The sequence below is a fragment of the Pongo pygmaeus genome, chromosome 8 (genome assembly GCF_028885625.2).
Source record: "Pongo pygmaeus isolate AG05252 chromosome 8, NHGRI_mPonPyg2-v2.0_pri, whole genome shotgun sequence".
Taxonomy (NCBI): Eukaryota; Metazoa; Chordata; class Mammalia; order Primates; family Hominidae; genus Pongo; species Pongo pygmaeus.
The window spans coordinates 121,750,862-121,777,165 of record NC_072381.2 but is presented as its reverse complement, the minus strand read 5'-3'; the positions used below and the strand labels follow the sequence as shown (position 1 = coordinate 121,777,165).

The window sequence follows — 26,304 nt, the reverse complement described above, 5'->3', positions numbered from 1 at the left end:
TGTAACACATGCTCACTGGGGCTTCAGCTGTAAGCAATCACCCCTAGACAATGCCATGGGGTCAGAGCCCCACAGCCTGCCCATCTATATGCTCCCCTAGAGGTTTGAGCAGTGGGGCACTGAAGAAGCGAGTCACATCCCCACCACACGCTGTGCGAGGCGGACAAGGGAACTTTTCCCAGTTCATTATCTTCCACATTCTAAAATTGTTTGATGATGTTATGTCCAGAATTGGTGGGTTCTTGGTCTCACTGACTTCAAGAATGAAGCCGCGGACCCTTGCAGTAAGTGTTACAGTTCTTAAAGGCGGCGTGTCCGGAGTTTGTTTGTTCTGATATTAGGATGTGTTGGGAGTTTCTTCCTTCTGGTGGGTTCATGGTCTCGCTGGCTCAGGAGTGAAGCTGCAGACCTTCATGGTGAGTGTTACAGCTCTTAAAGGCGGCGTGTCTGGAGTTTGTTCATTCTGATGTTCGGATGTGTTGGGAGTTTCTTCCTTCTGGTGGGTTCGTGGTCTCGCTGGCTCAGTAGTGAAGCTGCAGACCTTCGCAGTGAGTGTTACAGCTCTTAAGGTGGCGCGTCTGGAGTTGTTCGTTCCTCCCGGTGGGTTCGTGGTCTCGCTGGCTTCAGGAGTGAAGCTGCAGACCTCCGCGGTGAGTGTTACAGCTCATAAAGGCAGTGTGGACCCAAAGAGTGAGCAGCAGCAAGATTTAGTGCAAAGAGCAAAAGAACAAAGCTTCCACAGTGTGGAAGGGGACCCCCAGTGGGTTGCCACTGCTGGCTGCGCAGCCTGCTTTTATTCTCTTATCTGGCCCCACCCACATCCTGCTGATTGGTCCATTTTACAGAGAGCAGCGTGGTCTGTTTTGACAAGGCACTGATTGGTGCATTTACAATCCCTGAGCTAGACACAAAGGTTCTCCACCTCCCCACTAGATTAGCTAGATACAGAGTGTCCACACAAAGGTTCTCCAAGTCCCCACCAGAGGAGCTAGATACAGAGTGTCGATTGGTGCTTTTGCAAACCCTGAGCTAGACACAGGGTGCTGATTGGTGTGTTTACAACCTTGAGCTAGATACAGAGTGCCCATTGGTGTATTTACAATCCCTTAGCTAGACACAAAGGTTCTCCAAGTTCCCACCAGACTCAGGAGGCCAGCTGGCTTCACCCAGTGGATCCTGCACCCGGGCCGCAGGTGGAGCTGCCTGCCAGTCCCGCGCCGTGGGCCCGCATTCCTCAGCCCTTGGGTAGTCGATGGGACTGGGAGCTGTGGAGCAGGGGGCGGCGCTCGTGGAGGAGGCTCCGGAGGCACAGGAGCCCAAGGTGGAGGGTGGGGGAGGCTCAGGCATGGCGGGCTGGAGGTCCCGAGCCCTGCCCGGCGGGAAGGCAGCTAAGGCCCGGCGAGAAATTGAGCACAGCAGCTGCTGGCCCAGGTGCTAAGTCCCTCACTGCCCCTGCTGCTCAGAGTGTGGGGCCCAATGAGCCCACACCCACCCAGAACTTGTGCTGGCCTGCAAGCACGGCGTGCAGCCCCGGTTCCCGCCCGTGCCTCTCCCTCCACACCTCCCTGCAAGCTGAGGGAGCCGGCTCCGGCTTTGGCCAGCCCAGAAAGGGGCTCCCACAGTGCAGCCACGGGCTGAAGGGCTCCTCAAGTGCCGCCAAAGTGGGAGCCCAGGCAGAGGAGGCGCCGAGAGCGAGCGAGGGTTGCGAGGACTGCCAGCACGCTGTCACCTCTCAATGTCACCTGGACAGAGGGCCAATGCATTAGTGCCACTGGGTTCTTAATGGTTTCTCTGAATCTAAAAACCTCTGTCCTTTAATTCTTGAAAATGTTCTCTTCTCTGCTTTTTCTGCTATCTCTTTCTAAACTAGTATTATTCAAACATTGGGCAGAATGAGCTAATTCTTTTATCTTTTTCTCCCATTTTTACTCTTGTCTTTTTGCTCTACATTGTGGGAGATTCCCTCAACTTTCTCTTTTTAAGTCTTCTATGGATTTTTAAAAAAACTTCTACTAACATATTTTAATTTATTAACAGCCTATAATGGCAAGTACCTTCCCTTATCTTTCTGAGGACATCGATGATTTTTTTCTAAAGTTTTAATCTCCCTGCAAAATACCTTTCTTCTAAGTTGCTTCCCCCCTCCGCCACTTTTTTTTGGATAGATCTTCTTCATGTTAAAGGCATGCCTTGTCAATGTTGACTGCTTCTATTTAAGAATGAGGCTAAATTAAGTGAAAAGTTCCACATGGATGGTACTTGTCAGTTCTGGGCTTCACTCTGGCTGGACTGTTTCATTGAAAACTCCCTTTTCTTAAGTCTTTTCTTTTGAACTTGTGAGCCTCTTCAGAGAAGGGTATGGCTGGAGGGCTTGTTAAAACACAGATTGCTGGGCACTACCCATAGAGTTTCTGATTCCATAGGTCTTGGGTAAGGCCCTAAAATTCGCATTTCTAACTATTCCTAGATGATATTAATTTGAGAGGCCTGGAGGATATAAATTTGATTGCCCAAAATGAGACCTGAGTAGAGTTGGGATTACAACATTCAGAATATAAATTTTTCTTGTCTATTTTCTTCCCATCCTCAGCAGTACCTGCTGTTCTCTGTCCAGAGACCTTCTGTTTTATATTCTATGGAAAATAAACATAAAATCTTCTGCCAAGATTAGGAAGAGGCTGTTCCCCAGCTGGAGTGGGGAATAGGGCCTGAGGATCTGAATGTTTCTTTTATTTTTATTTTTATTTTTTTGAGACAGAGTCTTGCTCTGTCGCCCAGGCTGAAGTGCAGTGGCACGATCTCGGTTCACTGCAACCTCAGCCCCTCCAGGTTTAAGCAATTCTCTGCCTCAGCCTCTGGAGTAGCTGGGATTACAGGTGCGTGCCACCACGCCCGACTAATTTTTTGTATTTTTAGTAGAGACAGGGTTTCACCATCTTGACCCGGCTGGTCTTGAACTCCTGACCTCGTGATCCACCTGCCTCGGCCTCCCAAAGTGCTGGGATTACAGGCGTAAGCCACCGTGCCTGCCCTGAATGTTTCTTACATGTACATCCAACTAGTCCCTTGGTCTTCATTCCCATCTTCATCTTTACTTCTAGAGGTTATAGTACTGCCACTTCCTGTGATTTTCAGGGTTCTATAGGGGCAAATCAAAATGTTTTATTCTTTTTCCCTCTGCCAGTTTGGGATCCACTTTTTCAAGTTTGCTAAGTCATTCCCCACTCATCCCTCTACTACCCAGCTTTCAAAATTGTATTGCTATCAACTCCTCTATGTCATTTTCTCTTTGCATTCTAGGTCTTTAAAATGAAATAATTTTACTATCATAGTAGTGGGCTTTGAGGAAAGGAATTGAGGTAAAGATTTCTGCCACCTTCAACTAGAATTTAGAAGAGCATCTAGTTTCAAAAAAACCATGTTCCCAGATTCTGATTGTATCTCAGAGTATAAAACAAATAGGATTGTCTTGAAAGAAAATGGAACCATTCCCAAATGTTCCTCTAGGCTGGTCAGTTCAGTTGTTTTATGCTTGGCAAAATATGACAATTATGTTTGCATAGGAAACTCTGTTTCACAGCTGGAGATTGCACCTCCACCACAGCCAAGTATGTCGTGGGTCTAGGAAATAAGCCACGCATATGAAATTCTGGTGATTCAAAGCAAGAGATCAAAGTATATGAACTAGTAAGTTCATTTTGTATATAAAGAGCAACACTAAAAAACTAATACTATGCTAAGGTACTTTATCTATTAATACTGTCTTTTCCCAACAATGATTAAAATGATCAGGATTCACTGAGCATATAGATACCTTCAGAATTATGCTACAGCTGTTACAGCCCAACAAAATGGGTGTCATTTTATTTATTTTGTTACCAGTTAGAAAACTGAAATCCAAGAGTTAAGTAACCAGCCCAAGGCCACACAAGAAAGGCAGAGCCAGAATAGAACTGTATGTCTGCCTCATTCAAAAGCCACCATAGGACCATTTTGAATAAGGTGAAGTAACGGCAAGTAAATATATTAACTTTGAATGCAAAACTCAAGAGGATTTCGTAATACAATTTAAGCTTTTTACAGATTTGGACAACTTCTTTCCTCTTCCTCTTCTCCTTCCTTCTCCTTCTCCTTCTTCTTCTCCTCCTCCTTCTCCTCCTTCCCCTTCTTCTCCTCCTCCTTCTCTTCTCCTTCCTCCTTTTCCTCCTCCTCTTTTCTCTTCCTTCTCCTCCTCCTTTTCTCCTCCTTCCCCTTCTTCTTCTTCTCCTCCTCCTTCTCTTCTCCTTCCTCCTCCTTTTCCTCCTTCTCCTTTCTCTTCCTTCTCCTCCTCTTCTCCTTCCTTCTCTTCTCCTTCTCCTCCACCTTCTCTTCTCCTTCCTTCTCCTTCTGCTCCTCCTTCTCCTTCTTCTTGTTCCTCTTTCCTCCTCCTTTCTCCTTCCTTCTGCTCCTCCTTCCTCCTCCTCTCTTCTCCTTTTTCCTCCTCCTTGTTTCTTCTCCTCATCGTTTGTCCTCCTCCCTCCTCCTCCTTCTTCCTTCTCCTCTTTCCTCTTCCTCCTTCTTCTTTCCACTTCTTCTTCCTTCTTCCTCCTCCTCCTCCTTCTTCTTCCTCTTCTTCTTATTTGTGACTCATAGAGCATCTATCAGAAGAAAACTTCAACAAATACTCATTAAACAGAAGACTATTTAATAGTTTGTGAATACTGCATAAGAATAAATTCATTCAAGTTTACTATAGAGAGGTAGGGTAAGTCACTAGACGGATTTCTGCCAAGGGAATCAACACCACAGAAAACCCATCAGAGAGACGGAGAAGTAGTATTATTTCATGATATCCTATCTTTTAAAATAAAAACAGATTCTTAACATTTGAATCCATAAGATGATTTTCCCAAATGGTACTTTGAGGGTGCATATTCTTGCTTTAGTTTATACAGAACACTCTGAGGTTTTGGGTTCTCTGGGGAGACTTCCGAATAAAGATTTTTAACCAGAAAGGGGATACTCAGCTAGGGAGTAATCATTATGTTTTAACATTTAAAAAGAAGGGAAACACAGCTTTACTTGCTACCCAAGAGTGGAAGAAATTCTGTAAAACAGATAAACAAGATGAGTGGAGATAAAAAATAAGAAAAAGATCATAAAAATGTGTTTAAGAGAAGCTCAGAAAGAAAAAGAGAAATTTTAACAATTAGAAGGTGGAGGAGGAGAAGATGGGGGCAGAGAACAACACTAACTTAAAATACCCCATAAAGTGTCTTGTCTTTGTGATAGGTCTCTGTAGTCCCCTTGTCTCCTGGTAATGGAGAAATCACTCAACTACATCATGTTTTAACTTTATTGCAGGTCCGGAGATGGGCCAGAGAATCATAAAATAAAATTTCATGAACTACTAATGATTTTTTTCAGTCAATTTAAAAGGACTTGCTAAGAAAACTAACAATATGTACTGCCCAATTTAGGAAGACATTTTAACCTATTTTGAAGAACACAAATATTTCATTGACGTGGTAGGCAAAATGATGCCTCTTCCATAGATGTCTACATCCTAATCTCCAAAACTACGAATATGTTATATTGCATGGCAATGAAATTAAAGTTGCAGGTGGAATTACTGTTGTTCATCAGCTGACCTAGAGATGGAGAGAGTGTCCTGGATTAGCCAGGTGGGCTCAATAATCACAAGGGTCCTTATAAGTGGAAGAGGGAGGCAGAAGATAAAGAATCAGAAAGATGAAACATGAGCAGACTTAGCTCTGGAAATTCATGAAGGAGCATTAAAGAGTGCTCGTAGCCTGCAGAAGCTGGGAAAGGCAAGATACAGATTCTCTCCTAGAGCTTCCAGAAAGAATCCAGCCCTGAGAACACCTTGCTTTTAGACCAGTGAGACCCACCTCAGACTTCTAGCCTTCAGAAGTGTAAGATAATGTGTGCTGTTCTAAGCCACTAGGTTTGTGATAACTTGTCACAACAGCAATAGGAAACTAAAACCCTTAGCAAAATGTATGTATTCATAAATTCATTGTTGGTCTTATCTTACTCTTTAAAGCAAGCTATTCACTTAACTAAGTGAATAGTTAAGCCTATTCACTTAACTAAAAGTTCAAATAAAAATAAAGTCATCACACTTTTTTCTTAGAACAAAAACTGATTCAGTTTTCTACTATTTCATATAAGTATAGTCTCATATTCTCAGTTGAATCTAATGAGGTTTTAGAAAACAGAAATTAAAACTGAATTAAACAGGGATATAAACCATTGAGCACACATCACCATAGTGTTATTTTAGTCAAGTCTGCTTCTTTCTACACTTGCAGGATGGAGTTAACCAAAGCATCCTTTCCTAAGAAGAACTTCTTCCACTGACCTAAATGTGTGTATTAATTATTTAATTCTGGCTATCTGTCATCAGCTATTCTTTCTAGACTCTTCTTCCGTTCCTTTTGAAATGTTCTCACACTAGTATTTCCATTTCCCCTTTTAACACTATCAAGATGCTACTGTGAATCTCAAATAGCAAATGGCTGTACTGAGTGCAAATTTGAATTTAAGAAGGGAGTGGAAATCACCAGAACAAGCATTTGAGGAAAAAATAAAGGCAGGCCCTTGGTCTTCAAAAGTTAATGGGAGTTAGGTTATTTAAATCTTAGAATATACCTCCTCTCACCAAGGGTATTGAAAATAATTAGGTTCCAGGCCGGTCTAGAAAACCTATTCAACTCATTAAGTGAATCATATTCATGAAGTCTTCTACATTTATTGGGTACCTGCTATGTACAAGGCATTTTGGTATAGATTAGAAATGCAAAGATAAATGAAAATTCTTGCCCTCTAGAGTTCACAATCCAGAGGAGATTAATAATTGTACCGCCGCTGGATAATACTATAATGCACATTCCGAAACAGTTGTGCGGGGCACAGAAGCATGATGAATTTGCCTGGTGATAGCAGGAGACACTTGGCACTACGTGTGTAAAATAGGAAAGAAATGGATATTCCCATTCCAATTATTTACACCTTCCTGATAGGAAAGAGTAAGTAGTGGCCTTCACTTGGGAAGAATGGAGGTTAAACATCCCTGGTACCCAGCAAACTTTTCTTTACATCTGTAAAAGAAACGAACTTTCATTGCATTTCTAAACCCAGACAAATCAGTCCCTAGGTATTCTGAATTGGGAAATATAGCATATGTTAGAGAGTATTGAGTTCAGACAATCCTAGTTTCAAATCTGCTTGGAAACTGACAGTGTATTATCTTGGTAGTTTACTTAGCCTTGCAACCTCTATTTCCTTGGCTATAAAGTAGTCATCAATATTGCCGTCTTTTAGGTTAATGATGAACATATGAGATGATTTATATACAGTACCTCGCATGAGCGATCAAGGATGGAATTCTGAATTTGGACTCTCTAGTAACAAACATATATGTACTAATATGTACATAGTGTTCACATGTCAGAAAACACACAGAACTTCTCCAGAATCACTGCTAAGTTTAACTGATGCCCTTTGGAAAAATGAAGCCAAATGCAACAAAACTAATCCCACCTCTGACTTCACTGAAGAATAAATCTAGTACCTGTGTCTGAATTGTTCCGTCATTTTGCAATTCCTTAACAGTCTTCAGGAAGAATAACGGAAAGTTCCATAAGCACAAGAACTATGTCTTAGTCACTTTTGGTCCCATATCACAATTATCATGATATCCTGTTTAGTAGGTGCTCATTTTTCACCTTAAAATATAGCGAGCCATAATCAAACAGTGTAAATATAAAAAGATTTTACTGATTTGGACATTATAGAGTTCATAGAAGCACCAAGAGTATGTTCTTACTAATATAGTTGAAAATATTTTATTTGAGAAAGAGGAAAATCACTCAAAGATAATCTATTCATTTAAGAAATGAACTTTTTGAGTACATACTATGTGTAAGGCACTGTTCTAGGCACTAGGGATAAAGCAATGAACAAGATACTAAAATCTCTGCCCCCGTGAAGCTTACATTCTAGTCTGAAAGATAGACAGCAAATATGACAAAACTGATAAATAAGATGAAAGTAATAAGTACTAAGAAGAAAATTAAAGCAGAAAAGGAAGACAGGAAGTATCACAGGGCCTACCCCAGGGCGGTGGTTCATGACATGATGAGAATAAGTCCCAGATTCTGCACCTATTTTGAAAGTAGAAACAACAGGATTTGCCAATATGTTGAACATATGAAGTACTGTCAATTATTCCACGACTAGGAATTCTTACAGTAAACAGAGTCCCAATTTCCCTTCATCAACGTAATTGCCCTAGGAAATAATTCAGCCACTTAACTCATGAAACAATATGAATTCTGCAGATGTTAAATGATAAAGAGATGGAAATTTTTAAATACAGTTTTAAAGAGAACAAATATCTTGTGATAAAGCTGATTGGCAAGTCACTTATCAAAGATCCTAAGTGGAGTGACTTCACGTCATTTGATGGACCAATAACTTACGAATGAATCTTTGAAAACTGAAGACTAACACTTAAAAACAAACTGAAAGTCTATTACTTATAGTTTTTATTCAAAAATAAAGGAAAGGCATTGATTAAACCAATTAAGGTCCTTTAAGATTATCAAAAGAGGAAACTCATTTTTGGATCCTTTAGACTATATTTCTCTAGGATGCATGTGATATTAATTTGAAAATTATCATCAAATACATATTTTAAAATTATATATGTATATATATTTGAACAATTGAAAACTATATACAAATATTTAAATTTTATATTTACATAAATGAAGAAGGAAGAAAGGGAGGGAGAGAGGAAGGAAGAAGGAAGGGAGGGAAGGAGGGAGAGAGGGAGAAAGGAAGGAAGGAAGGAAGGGTCACATTTTTATAAGGATTTGTCATTCTCTTCAATGTCGTACCAGAGAAATCCAGCAGATGGCACTCATATATTTTTCTAAATATGATGCTGAATTAAAAACAGGATTGCTTACACTTGGTATTTCAGAGCAAAAAGACTGAATAAATCACAGAAGCAAACACATTTCAAAATTTTCTATTACCATGGAGAGATAATGCTTTTAAGGTACTCTAATGCACATTCATAGCTTGCAAGTAACTTACAATTTTCACTTCCTATTCTAGCAGGTGGTGGAAAGTTAGCATCCATAACCATTATCTGCCAATCAACAGTTTGATACTAGAAAGCTGTAAGGGACCACTGAGAGACCTACAAACTTTTCTGTGATGGGATGTGGGATCATTACTTTCTTCTGGTCATTTCCAATGTTTTTATTGGTTGTTCAACATAGATAGGCTCTGAAATTACCAAACATCACTACCATTTTTCAGCTAAGTAAACAGGCTCAGAAAGAGTAAGAAATAAGAGAGGGTAGTTCACCCAAGAAAGATAAACAACAATAAATGAATCCAATTTCTTTAACTAGAGAATAAATAATTTATACTTAAATCCTTAAGCAATAAATATAGGTTAAATGAACAAGTTAATTTAAACCATATTTCAACACATATTTATTGGACACTTCCTATATACCACACACTGTTCCAGGCTCTAAGGGATAAGCGATGTGCAGGATAAAGAATACCCTGCTTTCATGGAACTTCTGTTTTAGTGGTGATAAGTAGAACAGAAAAACAAGAAAGATGTCAGAAATTATAATAAGTATGAAGAGAATTTGTAACTAGGATATGTGATAGTGTGACTGCGTGACCACTTTACATTGATTGTTTAAAGGCAGGCCTCTCTGAGGAGGTGACATTTCACTTGACATCTGAATGACAGAAGCTGACAGCCATACAGAGGTCAGGGGGTGGAGCAATCTAGGCAGAGGGAACATAGCTCATGAAATGATCCTAAGACCAGAACAAATTTGGGGGGCAGAAAGATCTATATGGCTGGAGAGGAATCTACAAGGAGGAGAGCTGGCATGGCCTGAGTTCTGAGAGGTAGGCATGAGCCAGGATGGATGGAGAGATGGATGAAAGAATGGATAGAAAGAAGAATACAAGGAGAAAGGAAATGAGCAAGAGCGCTAAGTTCAGGTTAATCAGATTCTTTTACATGTTGATCTTTCTGGATGTTTTCTATTAGTCACATTCCTGCCTTAGCAAGTACTGAAGAATGAATATAACCTTTATTATTTGATATTGTAAAAAGGTGCCATTCCTCAGGTTATCACTTTAACTATCAATGACCACAGGGTAGTGCTGGAAAAAAAAACAACAACACACATCTGTAGAAAGTGTAATAAAGCAGGATGAATAGGTGTTACTTTCAAGAGATAGCCAGAAGGTGAATTTTCAATAACACTTGATTTGAGTCTGTTTTATTCTGATTTGCCCCTTTAATATCAAGGAGTGTAGAAAGATATTCTTAGTTAATTAAAGATTCATATTTGCTGATTCTGATTAATCGATGTTTTCTGGTACCAAAGGGTGATTTAAATAATTCTTAAATTTCTCTTATCTTCTAATATTTATCTGTTATGTAAGATTTTATTGTAAGCACATTTTCAAAAGCAGTACATATTTAAGCTGTGTTAGAAATGAAACCCAAGCAATTAAACTGTAAATAAAGAGGCCCTCTGCTCTGTGACCTCACACAAATCAGATCATCAATCAAAACCTCAGTTCCCCCTCTAAAAATGGCATATCTCATTGGTCTACAACTAGAATCTTGACAAAGAGCTCTGATTTTATTGAATAAAAAGACTACTATAAATATAATCTTGATATTTTACTAACGTTAATTGGCTCCAGATTGTAGAGCTGACATTATGCTGACCCTATGACTACTCTCAGGTCACCCATTCCCAGTCAGGAGCTTCTTTGTCTAAAGTCTACAAAAACTGTTTCAACAACCACATCACTTAATGGTGGCTTAAATTTGTAAATACTTTCAGTAATCACAAAGCCATATCCAGAAATATCATTAGTAATTGTATTTGCATCTATTAAATGTAGATTAAGAGGATTTTATTTTAACAAGGTTTTATTTACCAACTAATTAGAATGACAATTTATTACAAGTGTGAAAATAATTAACTTAGAATTATTCAAGTAGTGTAGTTCTTCTGGTTGTAAGAAAAAAATAAAATCATTTTCTCCCACTCAATCAATGGGCCTTGTTTGGAATAGCTACTTATATCAGACATTGTTATTAATTTCACATATTCACCTATTCTTTATTTTCCCAGACATCTGAATTCTGGTGCTGTTTATTTCATAGAGGCCTTTTAAAGACAAATTCACTCTGTATCAAAAGCAGTTTAAATCAGCATTCAATTCGGACAGCTTTGCTCTTGATACTTTTCATAGCAGCAGCTGGGAGACCACTTTACCATCAGTCATGGCTTTTTTTTCCCTCCAATCAAAGTATATGTTCTACAATAAGCATTGCCCTGCAAAATGTTTTCCTCATGTTTAATAAATGTGACCTTACGTATAATTAACAACAAATAGATAAAATCCTGTTTCTCCCTTTTAAAGCAGGGGAAAGTTATTACTTGATTTCCCTCGTGTAGTAGTCAATACTGTCTTGATATTAGTCTTTTGCCAAGTGTCAGTAAAATAACAAATAAAGCTTCTTTACTGCTATGATGATTTGACCATTAGCAAACCAAGAAAAAACTTACTTAACTTGAAAATATAATGTTTAGAAAGCACAAATGCAACTGATTATACATTCCAACCTCAAATATTTTCAAAGATAACTTCATCCTTTCCATTCTTACATTTAAAAAAAATCTATTGTCTTAAGATAAAAGAGCCACAAAACCCCAAGATGTAATCCCTGCTTCAGGCTAATGACGAAAAATATTTTTTATTTTTAGTTCACATCCTGAAAAAAATTCCCTTGACAGAAAATGTTCTGAACTAGATTCTGAGAGGCAAACATTTTCTTTACTAAAGTTTTTCCGGATGACAAAAGGAGAGAAGAGGGGTCAAAAAAGAAACATAAAAGTTCACCTAAAGTAGATCAGCTTCAAATGTTAAAATACTTTTTAGTACATTAAGCAGCTTTTAAATTTCAAATTTTATACTATAAATACTTGAATCACAGAACACCTTACCCTGATACACCCGGCATTAAAATAGTCTCATATTTATTTCTAATCATGTCACTGAACTGCTACTGTTTCCTAGGCTGCAAATAAATGATTTATTCATTATAGTGTGACACAGTTATGTATGATTGATTGGTATAAACTATAAAGGGACTTTGTCCTCCACAGGAGCTTTGAACAGGGCCTGTCCAGTGCATGCTGTCTGTCTATCTGCAGCTACCCAGCTAAATTACTGCTTGCCCTTCTGGTAATGGACTCAGTGGATTTTTTTCACAGCATAATTTCCATTCTACAAAAAATTACTAATCCCAACTGACTCTGTTTTAAGGCATTTCTAGATTCCAATTCATTATAATACAATGACCTCTACCTTACCTTAGACTTTTCAGAATCTCATCATGGTTTTTCAAGTTTCAAGAAAAAAAAGGCAGGCAGGCAATTTTTTGTTTGTTTCTTTTAAAAAAGAAACCACTACTATTGACAAAACGATTGAATAGAAATCATTCTGATTGTAGATACCTTAAAGCTTTGCTTTACTTTTCCTCCCATTTCAATAATTAGGCCAGGGAAGAAGAAAGGAATTTCTAGGCCAGTGGTCATGCTCCACATCCTATGATTTTGTCGCTGTTCTTCCCCTAGTGTAATAGCTCCATTAATCAGCAGAAAATTTCGCAGCAAACTCTCTATACATTTTAATATTATCCTCAGTGGAGTACTGAGAGTTAGAAAGTTGCTTCTCAAAGAACTTGAGTTACATTAAAGAACTATGGAGGCAAGCCACAAGCCTCAGAGCAGTATCAGTGTTACTTTGGGTTAGTTTGCGGTTTGATCATAACTAAGTATATGGAAAATTTAATGAATTTACTTAATGAATGGACATTCGTTTAAAAATTGCCTTTCTGTATAGCCAAAGTCTTACTTCTAGAGTAACTGAATTCAGTCTGAGACATATTTTTACCCAGATAAGTTCAGTTAATTTTCCTACTTATGAGTTTTATGACTAATTCTTAAAAAAAAAAACCCTAAAAACAGACTTAATCTACTGCTAATATTTTATCTTGATGTGCAGTTTAGTTTCACACACTGTGATTTCTATCGATTGCTGTATTTCCTTTGTTTCAGATAACTTGTTCCTTTAATTACATTGATTCTAATCGTTCAGTTATTTTGATTGGTATCACATGGATACTGCTTTCTATTACTCTATCATGCAGTGCTAAAATAATTATTTGATTATATGAAAATGAGTTTAAATCTTAAATTATGCATTTTAAGCATTTTAAAATAATAAAAGTACCGAACCTTCAGTTTTATTCTCAAATTCAATTCATTTGAATACTGATTCTGTTACTGAATATTTAATCTAGATATTCTATATGACACACATGTGAAAGAACAGTTGTATCGGTAGCAGTTTATTCTGCATATATGCCATTGTGTTAGTAATTCAAATAGGTGGCTGATCTCTAGTTCACATTAATATTTTAGCTACAAAACCAATAATGAGCAAAAATTACTGGTAAGTGAAAAAAGCTTTATGTGTAAATTCTGCATATTAAATATATACAACAAAAGAGATTCACAGGACTTAGAATGCGGGTAGACAAATAGACTAAAATAAGACAGCTGAGGTCATGACAAATCCCAATAACCATTTCCCGCTCTGTATTTGCATATAAAATATATTGCAATTCTCTGCCACCATTCATTTTTTTCTTCCTAAGCAAAACTAATTGATTGCTAATTTAAATATTAAAAAAATAAAATTAGAAATTACTTTTGAAAATTGCAAATTATTTAAACACATGACAATTGCTATATATCCTGAAGGAGAGTGTTTGAACTTTGCTAATTTCTGAAAAATAAGGGTGTTAATATATACAAAAAAAGCTAGGTCTAAATAAGACTTGCTCTGAAATAAGACTTGCTTAGGCTCTGCTTTGAGATTTAGATAAACCTAAGTACTCTACCTTAACATTAATAGATAAATGAATTCAACTACAACCACAAAAGAAAGCATGGTTCTAACATTAGCCCTCAGTATTTTGAAATATATCCCCCAGTAAGTTTTCTTCCTAACCTGCTCCAATCTAGGGCCTTGTTGAATTGTTGCAATACACTTTTATTTTTATTTTATTTGTGATTTGTTTTTAATTTCCATAGGTTATTGGGGGAACAGGTGGTGTTTGGTTACATGAGTAAGTTCCTTAGTGGTGGTTTGTGAGATTTTGGTGCACCCATCACCTGAGCAGTATACACTGCACCCCATTTGTAGTCTTTTATCACTCACCCCCTTCCTACCCTTTCCCCCTGAGTCCCCAAAGTCCATTGTGTCACTCTTATGCCTTTGCATCCTCATAGCTTAGCTTCCACTTACGAGTGAGAACATACAATGTTTGGTTTTCCATTCCTGAGTTATTTCACTTAGGATAATATTCTCCAATCTCATCCAGGTCACTGTGAATGGCATTAATTCATTCCTTTTTAGGCTGAGTAGTATTCCATCGTATATATATTCCACAGTTTCTTTATCCACTTGTTGACTGATGGGCATTTGGGCTGGTTCCACGTTTTTGCAACTGTGAATTGTGCTGCTATAAACATTCATGTGCAAGTATCTTTTTCATGTAAATGACTTCAGGAGTAGCTATTCTTATATCAGTCAATACACTTTTAGACAATAGACTTTCTGTCTAGTCAGAAATGGTAACAGCAGAAAGATAAGTGATGTTGGAAATTTGGTAGCAATACTAAGTATGATCCGATCCTAACTACACTGTTTTCAGTTGCAGTGTTTCAGGTCACCAGAGAAAATGAATCCTGATGGCTGTTAAGGAGATTATGTACCTCATAATCCACTGGGGACTCATATCCTCGTGGATAATTTGTTTCATTATAACCAACACTGGCATTAACCAGCAAATGGCTTCAGGTGCCCCAGACTTCATGGACACACAGTGAAAAGTAGGAAAACTTTTACAGATGAAGGTCCTCAGAGGAACTCTGTCAACAGACATTTTATGATAAGAGAATAATTAAAATGAAAGCAAGCACCTTTGTTAGTGGAAGTGGCACCAACACAACTGGGCCAGTAAACTGAATGTTTCTTCCTATGTGTGTTTCATTGGACCCAAGGTAAACTACAATAAAAAATGAAAAATATAGTGTATCAGTCCATTCTCGCATTGCTATGAAGAAATACCTGAGACTGGGTAATTTATAAAGAACACAAGTTTAATTGTTCCATGGTTCTGCAGGCTGTACAGGAAGCATAGTGACTTCTGCTTCTAGGGAGGCATCAGGAAGTTTCCAATCATGACTGAAGGCAAAGGGGGAGTGAGACATCTCATACAGTGGCAGTAGGAGCAAAGTGGAGAAGTGCTATACACTAGTAAACAACTAGCTCTCAGGAGAACTCAAGGACAGTACCAAGAAGAATGGTGCTAAGCCATTCATGAGAAACCCACCCCCATGATCCAATCACCTATCAGGACCCACCTCCAACAGTGGGGATCACAATTCAACATGACATTTGGGCGTGGACACCAATCCAAACCATATCATATAGATTAGAAAGAATAGGACAGCTTGAGGTTCAGGGGCATATAAGAAGCCTGGGAGCACGGTATCTACTTCTGCTTTTCCTTCCTTTAGAAACAAAATCAAACCACAGAAGAACTCTTAAAGTTTGAGTAACAAGACAAAAATTATCTTAAAGGGCTAACACACCATTTCTAGATATTAAAAATTTGAATATTTTAAACCCCATATTTCCCACAAGGATCTGTTGTAATGGGTACCATTCATATATCCATCACAAAGATTTGATTCTCAGATGTTCTGATCAAATCTCAGATGCCTGATCAATTCTCTGTAAGTTATTTGCTTTCCTGAAGATCTTTCTGTGCCAATGTCTGAAAAGAAAACATAGTAATTACTCATGAGGAAAAGTAAATTCTTAATAAAATAATTACATAAAATATACCTAAATTTAATATGACAATAAATTCTGGGCATTTCTTAATTATATTGTTTATAAAAAATATAAATTCAAACATAACTTATTGAAACATTTTTGAACAAGAAAATGTTTACATAAAATAAACATGTAACAACATGCAATGTATCAAATTAAAACTACATTTTAAGATAGTTTAAAGCTATTCATGTCTTTCACTAAAATAGAGTATGGCAAATACTGTGTTCATTTTATAAATAACCAAAGTAAGAGTTAAGCAATTTAAAGTGCTCCTACACAATCTGAAAATACGTTTCCAATAATTGAATTCAAGGTTTTTGAGATCATACAAATACGCAATAAGAAAGTTTTAGGATCAAATATAATAATAAAAGTATAATTTATGCCTATCAAAAACAAAAAGCTTTTAAGGCATTATGATAGTTAAATTTCCTTCAGTGCAGTAATCCTCTAATAACAGTTTCAGTCAAGGAAATGTTACGAGGTCAGATCTAAAGTTTTTTTTTTAACTTAGTTTGAAATCATACATATTCTCTTTGAATATAATTTGCTTCGTGTAGCACCTAACTCTCCAGGAACTCAAAACACTTCATAGATTTATATCCGGATCCTAGTTGTCTTCATTATTGCTTTTTTGTTTTTTGCAGTGGGATCAAACACTAGTTCAGTGATTTTTACACCAGTAAAACCATTCTTACCAGCAGCTAAAATAATGCTGAACAAAAGTTAAACAATCAATGATAACTTACCAACTCCAAAAATTCTATTTCTGTTTGTAGCGCTTCATAAACACTTTCCATGTCATCTTCCTTATAAAGTTCTAATTCTTTTTTAAGTCTATTTTAAAAGAAAATTTCACCTATTAGTTTAATAATAAACTGTAATTGTATTACTGCACAGAGAGGGACAAGTTTGTAGCTTCTATAATCAGAATTTCAAGACTAAATAATTTGCATATTTTAATTATCTATAATTCCATAAAGACTATATAAAATTTTGCAGTAAAACTTTTCATAAAGAAATTAAGGTAGACTGACTAGTAGACATTTAATATTTTTGTTGTTGTTGTTTTTTGAGATGGAGTCTCGCTCTGTCATCCAGGCTGGAGTATAGTGGTGTGACCTCGGCTCACTGCAACCTCTGCTTCCTGGGTTCCAGCGATTCTCCTGCCTCAGCCTCCCAAGTAGCTGGGATTACAGGCACCTGCCACCACACTCAGCTAATTTTTGTATTTTTAGTAGAGATGGGGTTTTGCCGTGTTGGCTAGGGTGGTCTTGAACTCCTGACATCAAGTGATCCACCTGCCTGAACCTCCCAAAGTGCTGGAATTACAGGTGTGAGTCACCACGCCCAGCTGACATTCAATAATTTTATCATAACTAAAAGAGCAACATGAGCTGGTGGATAAAAAATATATAGTACTATGTCTTAACATCTCTGTTTTAGTCCTGGCCACTAGCAAACTGAATAAGCTTAGTTAAAACATTTAGCTTCTCTGAACCTCACCTGAAAACTTTTAAGTATAGAAAAAAAAATCACCCTTGAGCTTTCTTCTTGATCTAAAATTAAACTATAACTTTATAATATACACGCATAATTAAAATATATCTTAATTTGGGAGTGAGAAAGCAACATCTTTCTTTTCCCCAATTAAGTTTCTTTTCCCCAATTAAGTCTTTAAATTTTTGAATATTTTGAATTTTTTAACATGAAAAAGCACACACACTTTATTAACATGCATTGGGAATCACAAAAGAGTAGGTTGCTTAGAACTGAAGAGGTTACATTCAGGTTTATAACCCTCTTGATGAAGGAAAGGGGGTTTGGAGTTGTTAAAGTTTAGGAGAGACTGTCATTTGAAATGATCAAACCAAAATGGAGCTTCTGGAGCTAGGTGCCGTGTAATCCATCTTGAAAATAGGCCAGTTTCCCAAAAAATAGGAGATTCATAGCAACCAATCAAAGGGGCCTTGAACCAACATAAAGCAGTCTCCTCTGAATTATGACTATAAGAAATTAACTTTGAAATGATTCTAGAACAACCCAATTAAATGTTTATACTGATTTTTTATTATACTTTAAGTTTTAGGGTACATGTGAACAACGTGCAGGTTTGTTACATATGTATACATGTGCCATGTTGGTGTGCTGCACCCATTAACTCGTCATTTAACATTAGGTATATCTCCTAATGCTATCCCTCCCCTCTCCCCCCACCCCATACTGAATTTTTTTGTGTTTTCGGTTTTTCTTTTTTATCAGACTTTAAGGAACTAGACTATATGGAAATATATGGGTGTAGTAATGGAAGATAAGGGCTATTTTTATTAAAATCTATTTATGCATACTCATCTTGGTATTGGCTCTGTCTTCAATGATAACCGTACCTCCTCTCTCCCTGGAATTAGTGTGTCACCCTTCTCATGCCTTACTTTTAAGCAGATAAAGCCTAAAAGGGTAGAGAATTCTTCCTGTATCTATTGAGTATCAATTGCCAAGATAATCCTTATGACAATGTGGTATAATTTCAGGGTGGTATATTCTGGTCCCTCTAAAGCAAGGTCAGATAGGCAATAGAAACAATAACCTTAAACAAAGAGCCAACAATTGTACTAATATCATACAAGTTTGATGATTATAAATGTGCTCTGGAAATTTATTGCCAAATCAGCACAGACTTTGAGGAATTTTTTTAAAAATTACTTTATGCCTGTATTTAATGTGGAAAATAGTAAAAGTAAGTCTTCCATTTCTGGCACTATGACTAACATTTTTTTCTGAAAAGAAAAACATAAACAAAAGCTAGGAGCTGTGGCTGAAGAGGTAGAAAGCTAGAGCCTGGAATTGGGCGGCTAGGAGGTTAAAGCTGCCCTGAGGGGAGATATGAGGAACAACATTGCTCTCCCAAACCTAAGCACCTCCTGGGCCAGCAACAAAGTGAGAAGTGTAGATCAATTTGAACCTTTGTTGAGCCCTGACCCTCAAGGGGAAGCTGAAGGAGTTGTAAGATCAGTGGCGTTTCCTGGATGCCAGCAGATGCATCTTCTCTATGGCTGCATAGTATTCCATGGTGTATATGTGCCACATTTTCTTTATCCAAATGCCCATCATTGATGGGCATTTTGGATGGTTCCAAGTCTTTGCTATTGTGAACAGTGCTGCAATAAACATATGTGTGCATGTGTCTTTATAGCAGAATGATTTATAATCCTTTGGGTACATACCCAGTAATGGGATTGCTGAGTCAAATGGTATTTCTAGTTCTAGATCCTTGAGGAATCGCCATACTGTCTTCCACAATGGTTGAACTAATTTACACTCCCACTAACAAGTGTAAAAGTGTTCCTATTTCTCCACACCCTCTCCAGCATCTGTTTTCTGACTTTTTAATGATCACCATTCTAACTGGTGTGAGATGGTATCTCATTGTGGTTTTGATTTGCATTTCTCTAATGACCAGTGATAATGAGCTTTTTTTCATATCTGCTGGCTGCATAAATGTCTTCTTTTGAGAAGTGTCTGTTCATATCCTTGGCCCACTTTTTGATGGGGTTGTTTGTTTTTTTCTTGTAAATTTAAGTTCTTTGTAGATTCTGCATATTAGCCCTTTGTCAGATGGGATGAGTTCATGTTCTTTGCAGGGACATGGATGAAGCTGGAAACCATCATTCTCAGCAAACTAACACAAGAACAGAAAACCAAACACCGCATGTTCTCACTCATAAGTGGGAGCTGAACAATGAGAACACGTGGACACAGGGAGGGGAACATCACATACCGGGGCCTGTCGGGGGGTGGGGGGCTAGGGGAGGGATAGCATTAGGAGAAATACCTAATGTAGATGACAAGTTGATGGGTGCAGCAAACCACCATGGCACGTGTATACCTATGTAACAAATCTGCACGTTCTGCACATGTACCCCAGAACTAAAAGTATAATAATAAAAAGGAAATCTTCTCTAAAGGAAACCTTAACAAATTTAGACCCACAGCCCTCTCATAGATTGAGAACAATGAGTTTGCAGCAAAAATTCGTGAAGCACCCAACAAGGAAAGCCATTATAAAGTAAAAGCAAAGACAGGAAGCAATAGCTTACACCCCGGTTATTCACAGAACTACAGATTATTCACAAAATAAAATGTCCAATGGCTAATAAAAATAGGAAATTGTATTAAATTTCATTCTGAATTAGGGAAATACAAAGAAAAGCATAAGGAAATACCATTAAACATTCACCAGAATAACTAAAATGAAAGATAGGCAATACCAGGTGTTGATAAGGATATGAAGAAACTAGAACTTCCAGACCGCTAGTACAGGATATTGCTTTCCATTCTTTATTTTTTAATGTATCTACATCTTTGTATTTAAAGTGGGTTTCTTGTGGAAACCATACAGTTGTGTCTTACTCTTTTATCTAATGTAATAATCTGTCTTTTACTTGGCATATTTAGACCATTTTCATTTAATATAGTTATTCATATGGCTGAATTTAAAATATAAGATTTTTCTAATAATTTTCTATTTGTTCTATCTGTGCTTTGCTCTTTTCTTTCCCTCTCTTTCTACCTGCTTTTGGACTTTTTAAATAATTACATTTTATCTCCTCTATTGACTTATTACTTATACTTACTATAGTCCCCCTCTATCCATGGGGGCTACATGCTCCAATACTCTCAGTGGACACCTGAAACTGCAGACAGTACTGGACTCTCTATATGCTATGATTTTTCCTATACATATATACCTATAATAAAGTTTAATTTATAAATTAGGCACAGAAAGATATTATCAACAATACCTAATAATAAAATAGAACAATTATGACAATATACTGTACTAAAAGTTATGTGAATGTGGTCTCTCTCTCTCTCAAGATATCTTATTGCACTGTAGATCTTAGCAACCTCAGCATACAATTTTTTTCATTTCCTTCTTAAGTCAAAAACTTTCATCTTTTCACTTACAGGAAGCACTTTACACTTTCTTTTTGGCATATATGAATTGCCAGCATCACTACTCCTGTGATTTGGGCCCATCATTAAGTGCAATATGGGTTACCACAAAGACTGTGATAGCACAACAGTCGATATGATAACTCAGATGGCTACAAAATGACTAGCAGGCAGGTAGCATATACAGTGCAGATACACTGGACAAAGGGATGATTTATGTCCAGGGCAGAATGGAGCAGAACTGCACAGGAGTTCATCATGCTACTCAGAATGGTGTGCAATTTAGAATTGTTTATTTATGAAATTTTTCATTTAATATTTTGAAACCATGGGTGAATGTGGGTAACTGGAATTCCAGAAAGAAACTGCAAATAAGGGGGACTACTGCATTTTTTAAAGTTGTAATGCTTGCATATGGGTTAATCACATCTTCAATTTATTACTGTGTACTCTCAAATAATATAACACTGCTTTACTTGGCCGGACCGCAGTGGCTCATGCCTGTAATCCCAGCACTTTGGGAAGCCAAGGTGGGCAGATCACTTGAAGCCAGGAGTTCCAGACTGACCTGGCCAACATGGGGAAACCCCGTCTCTACTAAAAATACAAAAATTAGCCAGGTGTGGTGGCACACGCCTGTAATCCCAGCTACTTGGGTGGCTGAGGCACGAGAACAGCTTGAACCCCAGAGGCAGAGGTTGCAGTGAGCCAAGATCGTGCCACTGCACTCCAGTCTGGGCAACAAAGAGAGACTGTGTCTCAAAAAAATAAAAATAAAATAACACTTGCTACACTTATAGGATAAGAAACTTAAAACAGTTTATTTCCAATTTCTCCCTACCATTTTTTGTTCGGTCATCATCATACATTTTTGTTCTTACATATGCTATAAACCTAAAATATATTCCTACTTTTTTGCTTTTGTCACTTATTTGTTACATCAATTAAAAGTGAAAAAGGGGCCTTTATATTTATCTTCATTTTCATTTCTAATTTTATATTTATCTTCATTATCTTTCATTTATTTATTTATTTTTAAGTAGAGATGGGGTCTCTCTATGTTGTCCAGGGTAGTCTCAAACTCCAGGGCTTGAACTCCTGGACTCAAGCTATCTGCCCACGTCAGCCTCTCAAAGTACTGGGATTATAGGTGTGAGTCACCATGCCTGGCCCATTTGAACCATTTCTGGAGTTTTATTATTTCTTCGCATAGCTCCAAATTTCTATCTGGTATAGTCCTTCTTTCTGAAAAACTTATACAGCCCTTTTTTGTAATGTAGTCTGTTTGCAAGAAATTCAATCAACTTGAGTTTGTCTAAAATTATCTGTATTTGCCTTCATTTGTGAAAGGGATTTTCACTGACAATTCTGAGCTGGCAGCTCTTACTTTCATTCTTTAGGATGTCATTCCCTTGTCTTCTGGTTTGCATGATTTCTGATGAGAAGTCTTCTATAATTATTATCTTCATTCCTTTGTATATAATGTCTTTGTGTCTTTTCTCTTTCTGCCTTCCTTCCTGATTTTCTCTTTATCTTTATTTTTCAGAGGTTCAAATATGATGTGTATAGATGTTTGCTTTTTTTCTTTAATGCTGCTTGGGGCTCTCTGAGCTTCCTGTATCTGTGCTCTAAAGTATTTCATTATTTTTGTAGAATTCTCTACCATTATTACTGATAAATGAACAAATATAATCTCAAATGCACTATGGTAAATCTAAAAAGCCAGACCGAAGAGGATACATAGCATATTATTCCATTTGTACGACATATTGGAAAAAGCAAAACTAGGAAAACAGATCGGGGCTGGGGCTGGAACGCAGGCACTGAGTATAAATAAGCAGAAGGGTACATTCTGGGATCATCAAAGTATTCTATATCTTGATTGCAGTGATGGTTACATAACTGAATATTTTTGCCAATTCACTGTATACTAAAAGGTAAATTTTCTGTATGTAAGTTTTAAAAAAGGCAATGACAGAAGTCAAAGTTCTTATAAAATAACAATTAAATTTTTTTAATTCAAAATTTTTTAATTAAAAATTTTTAAGTTTCCAAAAGGAAAAACAATGTAAAAAAGACCTCTCAATACGAAAACCAAATAAAACCACCTATAAGTTATGTATACAAGCTAAGAAGGATATACAGGATTTTGCAAAACTTGAAATTACATGTAAGTAGGGAAATAAACATCTAACTTCAGCTCTGAAGCCTACACCAATGCAGAAAGAGTTAAGTAACCATTCAATGGTAGAGAGAAGAAAGGAGAAAGGGTGCCTAAGGGTGATGAAATACAGATTAAATTACCCTCAGAAAGTGAAAGTCCTTCCCCATGTGGGGAAACACTGAGAGAAGGTCTGAGGCCTCACAGTTGAAAGTAATGGCTTCTGTAGGGCAGAAGAAATTTGTTTAAATCAATGGCTCTCTTATCTTTTGGGTAGAGACAGTTGTGTTTTTTGATTTAATGATGTTCTTTTTGTCTTTCCAGTGCTTTTCATTTCCATTTCTTGATTCCTTCTTGTCTTTAAATGTTACAGTCCCTGCAAATTTGTCTATTTCTCACCCAATAACCATAGCTGAATTGAAGAAAGTTTTTGTTTTGTTTTGCTGATGATGTTTTTTAAAAACTGTATTATGAACAAAAAGCAAAAATACTTTGAGACACCAGATAATCCAAAAACTATATAAATTGATCTAAAGATATAAGGAAAACAGTGAATTTCTTTTCCTGAAGCAAGCATAACATTGATAGCAGACCTGATCAAGATAGTGAATACATATACACACACATACACATGTCTATGAATACTAATGCAAAAATTATAAATAAAATATTAGTAAAAAGAATCCAATACCACATTAAATAAATAATATACTAAGATCTATTAGGATTTGTCCCAGGAATTAATGTATGGTTAAATATTAGAAATTCATTAATATAATTGACCATATTAATATTTCCAAGGGAAAAATAATATGATTATCTTCAGAGGTGCTGAAAGGGTGTTTAAAATATTAAAACTTATCCCTGATAAAAAAACTTTCAATAAAATCAGAATTAATATGTATTATTTTTACCCAATAAAAAAATACATATGTCAATCCCAAAGTAAGCATCTTATTGCTGGGGAAACACTAGAGTCAATCTCCTTAAGGTCAGGAGTAAGGATGCCCATTACCTTTATTACTATTTAATATTAAGTTGGAAGAACTAGCCATTAAAATTAGTCTAGAGAAAATAATTAGAGGCATAAGAGTTTGAGAGACAAAATAAAGTTATTTTAATTTTCAGGTAATATGACAATATAACTGAAAACTCAAAAATATCGATGAATAAAAAAACAATTCAAATAATAAAATAATTTAGTAAGGTGACAAGGTATAAAATTAGCATACAAAAATAGCCTTCACTTTCATCAGTAATAACTGAAATGACTTTTTCTTTCACAGGATATCATAAAAATGTTAATTATTTCTACATTAAATCAGATTGAATATGATCCTGATAAAAATAAAAATTTTTTCCTTGGTGCTAGGCAAATTGATCCTAAAGTTTATATGGAAAAAATAAACATTCAAGTAAGGCTCTTTAATGTTTTTAGGAAAGCCCTGAGAAAGAAAAAAAAAAAGAGGAGTGACTAGCCCTACCAACCACTAAATCCTACTATTTATCGTTTATAATTAAAACAGTGCAGTACTGGCATATAAATAGAACAGTGGGATATAGTAGAAGACAGACAGAGTTCAGTATAAATGGAAATCTAGTAGATAATAGATGTGACATCTCAAACCACTGGGAAAAAGAGATAGACTTTTCACTAAATTGTGTTGAGAAAACTGGATAGTCATTTGTAAATGGATGTATATGGATTGCCAAAGCTAAAGTTGGATCTACATTACACAGCATATACAAGAATACCCTCGAAATGGATCAAAGATTTAAATGTAAAAAATGAAACCATACAAGGTCAAAGTGAAAGCATCAATAAATTATTTGACAAACTGGGTGTAGGTAAAGACTTTTAAACTATTGCTCAAAACACAAATGCAATAAAAGAAAAGAGTATTAAATTCAATTATGTTTAAAAGGTTGTGTAGCAAAAACCACCATAAGTAAAGTTCAAAGATAAATGACAAAACATAAGAAAATATTTGCCACATATGTCACAGATAAAGGACTAATTTCCATAATATATAAATAAACTTTCTAATCAGGGACAAAAAGAGACCAAAAGCCTGATACAAAAATAGGAAAAAGTCATAGAGAGGTAGTTAAAAAAACAATTTACAAATGGTCCTTAAAGGCATAAAGAAACACTCAAATTCACTCATAATAAAGAGTTGCAAATATACTACACATGAATATTGTTTCTCATCTATCACACTGGCAAAACTTCAACAACTTGACAACAAACTCTTTTGGCAAGATTATGGGAAAAAAATTGTGCTCAAACATTGCTAGAGGAAATTCAAAATGGTATGACCTCACTGGAGGAGAATGTGGCAAGATCCAACAAAACTACATTTGCATTTTCCCTTTGAAACTGCCACTCTATATCCAGTAAGATACTGTATAAACACAAAACAACATATACACAAGATTATTTATTGCAACATTATTTGTAATCACAAAATATTGGAAACAATGTAAGTGTCTATTCATATGAGACTGGTTGCATAAACTGTAGTACATCTATTACAATGAAGTATTATATAGCTATAAAAATGAAGATAATTTCTTTTAACTATTACAAAATGAATTCCAGGATATATTGTTAAATAAAAAATGGAAAGATACAAAAGACTATATACAGTGTGTTAACATTTGTGAAAGAGAAAGGGATATGGGAATATATAATTAAATATCTATTTTTGGAAAAAGAAACACAGGAAGGATGAATCAAAAACTAGCAAAAACAGTAACCTACAGCAGTGAGTGAAAATGCAGTAGGACAGAGAATGGAATGAAATGCCTCTGGATGTATCTTTTTATATACTTTTGCTCTTGAATTATGTTGATGTTTTACTTATTTATCAAATAAAATTCATCAATAAAGCTGAGAAAAAGAGCCCTAAAGTTAGACAAAAAGAACACTTGAGTTAAACACAAATGGAAATGAATAAGCCTAACTGCATTTCAAATTTATAATCATAGGAAAAAATAAAAAAGAATTAAAGTTACTTTTGAACACAATAGTCTATTCACCCTCAGTGGGATTTGTAGTAAGGCACTAAGAATTACAGAGGAATCTTATACTTTATTTAGCAGGCTTGTTGTTAGTACATGGCTAGTAATTCCAG

General features: G+C 36.4%; 1 protein-coding gene across 5 annotated transcripts in view; it reads right to left on the bottom strand.

Annotated features, from left to right (window-relative positions):
* Positions 1–15,284: 15,284 nt before the first annotated feature.
* Positions 15,285–26,304, bottom strand: part of CCDC172 (coiled-coil domain containing 172) — a 61,765-nt gene continuing 50,745 nt past the window's right edge. For 3 of the 5 annotated variants that reach the window (XM_054436455.1, XM_054436456.1, XM_054436454.1), the window contains 2 exons: positions 16,800–16,887; positions 15,286–15,985 (listed from right to left, as the gene is read on the bottom strand). In XM_054436455.1, coding sequence (XP_054292430.1) covers positions 15,950–15,985; positions 16,800–16,887 — 124 coding nt within the window. In that variant the 3' untranslated portion in view covers positions 15,286–15,949. Of the gene's footprint in view, positions 15,986–16,799; positions 16,888–26,304 lie in introns of all 5 variants that reach the window. The other 2 variants (XM_054436453.2, XM_054436452.1) reach the window with 2 other exon arrangements.